Raw genomic sequence first — 6,404 nt, forward strand, 5'->3', positions numbered from 1 at the left:
TCCCTAAAGCTTCGACAATCTTCAAGATAATGGAAACTACCTATTGCTTGCTAAGCATTTGAAGCCATGAGGCCTAGTAAAGGAAGCCTGAACTCTGACGCCTGGGGAGGAAGCGACTTAAGGAGTTCAAAACCATTCAGACTTTCACCATTGGAGCTGACCTCGCATCAGGAAGCAAAATTTTAATCTTTGCAAAACCAGCAACTACAAATTGCTGCAGGAATATAAGCATTTATTATTTATTTATTTATTTATAATTGAATTTGATTGAGAATCAAAATCTTACAGAATCTCACATGAAATATAAACATTTATGATATACACAAAGTTGTATTTATCAGATTGATTCCTTAATGCAAAAGCAAAAGAGTGGATGAAATATGTTTAGTTACAGCGTATGTGACAATGTTGGTGGAGTTTGGAACTCAAAGTTAGTGCTGGGCTTTTAATTTTCAAAGGAGAACCTTTTAAGCATTTTGAATTTAAAAAAAGAAAAAATCTATAATTAACTAAAAATGGATAAAAAAAAAAATTGCCAAAACACATCAAATGTGCATCAGTTGCCAAAAATGCGAGAGCAATGCACCAAACAAATTTCTATTTCTCTCACAATAGCGGATCCCAATTACATCACATGAAACAAAACCCAGCAAATCCACTACTTCAGACAATAATTTCACAAGGTAATCGCACATTCTGTAAATTGCCTGTTCTTCGCAGGGATGAGTGCACAACAGGATTCTCCAAGCCAGACATTTAGCTTCCACCATGCTGGTTTGCATGCTTATAGACACTCTGTTGATACCTTTCTTAACCAGTGCATATATACCTGTTCCTTTCTTACAACTTCTACTTTCAGGGGTTCGGAGACAGACGAGATTGTTCCTAAATTTTGAGCCAAATAAACGTTAACCACATACTAGAAAGTTACATTCCCAAAGTGAGTGTTCCTCAATCCTCCCTAGTCAAATGGATCAATTCGTGGGTCATGTTCACTTGCCATCAACATCCCAGTGCACAGGCATGTAGGGCACATTACCTAATTTAACAATGACAGAGTATTAGACATTGTAAGGTAAGAATAAAGAATGATTAGCTTTCTTCTATGTATTGCCATGCTGGAGATTAGAAGTGGAACAGTAACAGATCATGTCAACTGTAGAAAGTAGATATCACAAATGATATGCTGCAAACATTATATGTGCAAACACAAGAAATCAGTAACATGTACTCATCATGGTTGGATTAGTCTCTATGCAAATGCAGCCAACATCAACATCATAATTTCCTTTTTGAGCTAGAATAGATAAACCACAACTACCTTAAAAACCATAAAACCAAAGAATCACTGAGCCACAAACATAATTTGCATTGGAACCGAACTTCTATAACTAACATGGGAGTGATCCAACAAATCTAGCTAGCAGACCATTTAACACCATATTGCTACAACTTAGAAAAAGTTTGAATTTTGAACAAATGCACCAATAGAACTTGAAAATTTCCACTTCATATTTCAGGAAGAATTAGATGGTGCTTTTTTTTTTCATATTTTCTTTTACCTTTCCAGCACCAGAACAGTTTGCACACCTTTGAGTTTTTGGTGCTTGCAAGGGGCGATTGGAAGCACTGGATAGTGAGACGGGATCAATGCCCAAGCACACACCACTTGATGAACATCGGGCACAGGCCAAGTATCCTACATATAAAATCAGATCAAAGTATTGTTATAACTTCAGACAGGGGAAGGAAAACAAAATGAGCATTTCTTCATTGAAACCCATTGTGATTGCAAGGGAAAAAGGAAAATATATAAGCATGCTAAAATATCATATCATGATACTGATTGTATTGTGCAATCCGGAAGCATAAGTTCCACAATATCACAATATCTTAATGATTCTATAATGTTTTCAGCATTGATAGAAGTAACAAAAAAGCAAGCCAATTGAATTGCATTAATGAAATGGCTTCGGCAAATCAACCACATTGAATTCGTAAAATATTTCAGCATATATGATTCAAGCCTAAAATGGATAAAATTCTGATCTGGTAGCATCATTATTGCAATTTTCGCATTTACTCCTAACGCATAAACTAGCAACAACCAGAGAGGGGATATAAAAAAAGGAAAAACGAAAGCAGTATCAAATGCAGCACAAGTAATTCAAGTTCTTTTGATGGACAAAAAGATATCCACACAACTAATGGAAAATACCCGTTCCATGGCAATATTTGCATCTTTTCTTCTCTTGTTGCTCGACATTATTGGCTTCAATCAGCATCAAGGCTGAAATGACACCTACTGCCCCACCTGAAAAGGAAGCCACAATGGGATCCACCTGACTGAATTAAGAAATCAATGAGTTACAAGTCTAATTCAAGGCTTTAGTCGAAGCAAATATGTAGCAGAATAGCGCAAAAGATTTGGTTTGCCTGAGGTCTAAATTTTAAGTTGGGGGAAATGCTACCTCAGCTGCATCGGCAAATGCATGCTACGTATAAAATCCTCATATGAGGTGCCACCAAGACCTAATTTTAGTTCCAGCTGCCAATGAAAAAACAATTCAACATGTATGACAATTCCAAGGAGACAAAGAGTTCAGCTCTATAAATCAAGATTGAATTCCAATGAGTATAAAATATGGATTATACTTTGCATATCAGAGAAATCATGTATCCAATTTATAGGGCATTAGGAGTTAATAAGAAGAAAAGAAGGAAAAGAATTCTTTGTTCCAGATGGACTAGCCCCTTCTGTGATAAAGCAACAGCTGCTCTCATTCTCTCCACATTCTCCCCCACCTATGCCTCATCATTTGACCATCAATTTTTTATTACTTGGCACACTGGTCAAAGACACCCAAACTATACCACAATTTATTAATGTCAATTTCTTGTTTATATAATTTTCCTTCTCTTGCCAATTGATCAAGTGTCCATCCCCAATTTTGGGAAGCTTTTTTAATTTCTAACATAATTTTAGAGATAAAGCACATGAAATTTTAAGATTGTTCAGTGTATCAAAAGACTCTATTATCATAAATGAACTCTTCAAAATTTGTTTGTACTTAAAGTACAAAGAATAAGTTCTGACCCACAGAGGTAAGAATTTGTGAGTCCAAACAATTTCTGCAGCTACAATCTTAACCTATCATATAAAGAAGGCGACACTATCCAATTAGAAAGATTATTCCTTATATAATCTAGTAGGATAAACAAAATCAATCCCTATCGGAATTAACTGGCATATAATAAAGGCTTTCTTTGATCATGTTAAACAGAAAGTATGAGTTGCACTAGAAGTGCCACAAATGGCTAAGGAATAGGTGACCCAAATAGGACATCATAACAAATTCATAAGAAGACTTCTAAATCATATTATGAGCCTTAAAACCCACAAACAGAGTTGATACGTATCAACTGCAGGGCTATACACCATATAAATATGATTATTTACAGCACAGTTATCTCATTCCCATCTCCGTCTTACATTTCTCACCATATGTATCACAATCACACTTCAGCCCTTCAAACCAGATTCAATCATACCAGCCATCTTAAAAATAAAAACTTGATTTTCAATATTTACCAAAGGGGGAAAAAAACTGATGTGAAGGGGAAAATGCCTTCATTGATGTAGACTTGAGTAAAATGACTCCATATATAAGCTATACATGGTGCAAAACAGTTATCCTGAAACTAAATAAATATATAGGCGAACAACTAGTTGGCTGCAAATATCCATATATCCTCAAATAGCATGATGAAATGAACTGAGAAATAACTTACTGTAGGAGCAATTAGTCCCCCAAATACGATAATCCCCGATACAAAAGATAAACTTGTAAGGTAAAGCTGCTTCAATGTCTTCGATGTCTACTTCAAAAGTGAATTACGCATGATTAGTCAAAACAAAAATACCATTTTGATTTAATAATATCATCCTAAAAAGAGTAACTAAGCGAAATATTCGAAATGAGAACATAGAATTTCCTTTACAAGCAAAAACACTTTTCTTTACAGAACTTGCAAGGTACAGAAGTCAATGTCCATGTGTGCCATCAGAATGGGTAGATATCAATATAACAGGTGTGAATACACAGAAGTTTAAAACTCACCACACGAGGAAGAAAAGGGATTGATGATGGGATATCAGGCATTTCATCTGCCTCTTCTCGTTCTTCTTCTTTAACGTTTTCATCGATAACTTTCACACTCTTTATCCGTTGCTGTACCCGAAGTCTCCTCACCTAACACCATTGAAAGCACAGAATTTATACAACGAATTATACAAATAAATTTCCATCGGAAATGAAAAGCATTTAAAAGAAATAGAAACCTCTTCCATGAGAAGAAAGATCTTATTGCGCCTACTCCTTATGTTATCTTGAATTTCCTGCAGCTGCATCTGAACAAAATCCTGAACAGTCTCGGGCCCTTCTATGATGCAAAAATTGCTGAACAAGATACGGTAAAAAAATTCATGACGCTGGCATGAGAATTCAAATTTAATTTGCATTGTTGCTCAAACTAAGAGAAATTAATAAATAAGTAGGAACCTGTAGAAGCTATCGCCAGAGGGAACAGAATCGGAGGAGTTGATCGGAGAAGAGCAGAGGATGCGAAATAGAGACGAGGAGCGGTTGGGTAATAAGAGGAAGCGATTAGGATATGCATGGGGTTTAGATTTAGAAGAGGAAATTGGGAATGGAGGAAGAAGATGATGGTTAGAGAAGAGAGAGAAAGCAGCCATTGTAGATTGTAGTGTTAGCTCATTCAGAGAGAGAGAGAGAGAGAGAGAGAGAGGTGTTCATTTATTGCTGTGAAAAAGATAAGGAAAAGGTTGAGAGGAATCTGGAGAAACAGAAGAGAGCATCTATTAACACATAAGCATGGCTCCTGCAAAGTGCCAAGTGTTTCAGTTCAAGCTTGAACACGCCAAATTGCCATGCCACTGTTACGGCTAAATTTCGCACACAGTCCGTTAACTTCAATTTACACGATAACATATTGTATAAACGAATTACATAAAATTTTTGTGAAATTAATTTATAAATTTAAAATTTTAATATTTAATTTAATAAAAATTTATTTGTAATTTTTAATAAAATTAATTATATTTAAATTAAATTTTATTAAAATTATATATATTTTAAGTGATAAAATTATTATTTTTATAAATTATTTTATTTTATTTATTTATTCTAAATATAAATAAAATAAATTTAAATTTATTTATAAATAAATTTTATCTAGTAAATAAAATAAATTTTATTATAAAATTGAATCAAACATATTGAAGCCTAATTGTTGTCTTGTAAAAGACATGTCGTTTATTTAGATGCTTCATTCTTGATATTCTCTTCCAGTAGATCACAGGGAAAATTTTCCATCTCATCCCAAGTGGTGATTTTTTTTCTCCCATGAGATAAGCCTACCAACTAGTCTCTGCCTTTCCTTCTATGATGAAAACCTCCACCTTTCCCACAATTTCTGAAAAAGATCATATCTGCACAATGACTCAGAAAAATGGAGTTTACTTTAGCAATGATAATGGTGTATTTTTTTTCTTTAATTGGCTCTTTTTTTATTTGAATTTGAGATTTTACAGACAGGAAGGCGATTTTAATAAAGACAATTCCAATATGACTGAGTAATGGTAATGGATTTATATATAAACCCTCTGTTTGTATTTCACTTTATAACTATAAAATTTTGTTTGTATATATGGCAAAGGAATTGAAAATTTTCGAAATCGCTGTATGGAAATCCATTTCTTTCTTCCAATATGTAATTTTTAGAGAGTTGTTTCCATTCCTAGAACGAAAATACTGCAAATTTGAAATACAAAGTTTGTAAAAAATCACATCAATAAAGAAAATAACAGCAGCAAAAACAAGACCAACGAAACAATTGCCATAGCCATAGGAGAGAGCCAACTTCTAAATCCTATGCAATCTTCATAAGGATCATTACCCCAATATAATGCCTCTTTACTGTATTTTTTTTTTCTCTCAGAGCTCATCACACCTTTTCCTTCTTGTTCAGCTATTCTTATATGAGACAAGATGTGTGGACAAACCTTTTCATAAGATTTCTCTCCAATTAATAAATCTGAATGTCCAAACCCCTCTACAACTACCCTTTCATGTCTAAAATTGGGTTGGTGCAGCTTCATGTACTTGTTAGCTAGAAATGAAGTCTCTGGAGTCACGAGGAGAGTCCGTCCACCTGAAATATATAGCATAGATACTGCCATCCTTTCTGGATGGATTAAATATGAGTTGTTACCATTCTTGTCCACAATAAATCCAGAGTTGCAGATTCTTCCAAGATGAGGAAATGCTCCCATGGGGAGCTTTGTTGAGCAATATTCATTCAAACATTGATGCAAGGTAGGG

General features: G+C 34.4%; 1 protein-coding gene across 2 annotated transcripts; it reads right to left on the reverse strand.

Moving 5' to 3' along the window:
- Nucleotides 1-581: 581 nt before the first annotated feature.
- Nucleotides 582-4,951, reverse strand: LOC110662274 (protein ORANGE-LIKE, chloroplastic). 2 transcript variants are annotated; one of them, XM_021821237.2, is made up of 8 exons: nt 4,563-4,951; nt 4,343-4,460; nt 4,122-4,253; nt 3,793-3,879; nt 2,472-2,548; nt 2,219-2,346; nt 1,563-1,699; nt 582-1,039 (listed from the first exon to the last, which is right to left on the reverse strand). In XM_021821237.2, exons 1-8 carry the CDS (start codon nt 4,754-4,756, stop codon nt 962-964), a joined length of 951 nt encoding a protein of 316 aa, XP_021676929.2. In that variant the 5' UTR covers nt 4,757-4,951; the 3' UTR covers nt 582-961. The 2 variants fall into 2 exon arrangements, with proteins under 2 accessions (XP_021676929.2, XP_021676995.2); XM_021821303.2 differs by having other exon boundaries at nt 1,591-1,699; nt 4,563-4,887.
- Nucleotides 4,952-6,404: the final 1,453 nt, after the last annotated feature.

Source organism: Hevea brasiliensis, chromosome 3, assembly GCF_030052815.1.
Source record: "Hevea brasiliensis isolate MT/VB/25A 57/8 chromosome 3, ASM3005281v1, whole genome shotgun sequence".
In the NCBI taxonomy this organism is placed as follows: Eukaryota; Viridiplantae; Streptophyta; class Magnoliopsida; order Malpighiales; family Euphorbiaceae; genus Hevea; species Hevea brasiliensis.

Bases quoted from the DNA above. Each gene is read 5' to 3' on its own strand.
- LOC110662274 (XM_021821237.2), bottom strand. From the start codon at position 4,756: ATGGCTGCTTTCTCTCTCTTCTCTAACCATCATCTTCTTCCTCCATTC. The intron at 3,880-4,121 runs GTGAGTTTTAAA...CTTTTGAAGTAG, and splicing joins TCCCTTTTCTTCCTCGTGTG to ACATCGAAGACATTGAAGCA. The intron at 1,700-2,218 runs GTATTTTCCATT...TTTTATATGTAG, and splicing joins CAAATATTGCCATGGAACGG to GATACTTGGCCTGTGCCCGA.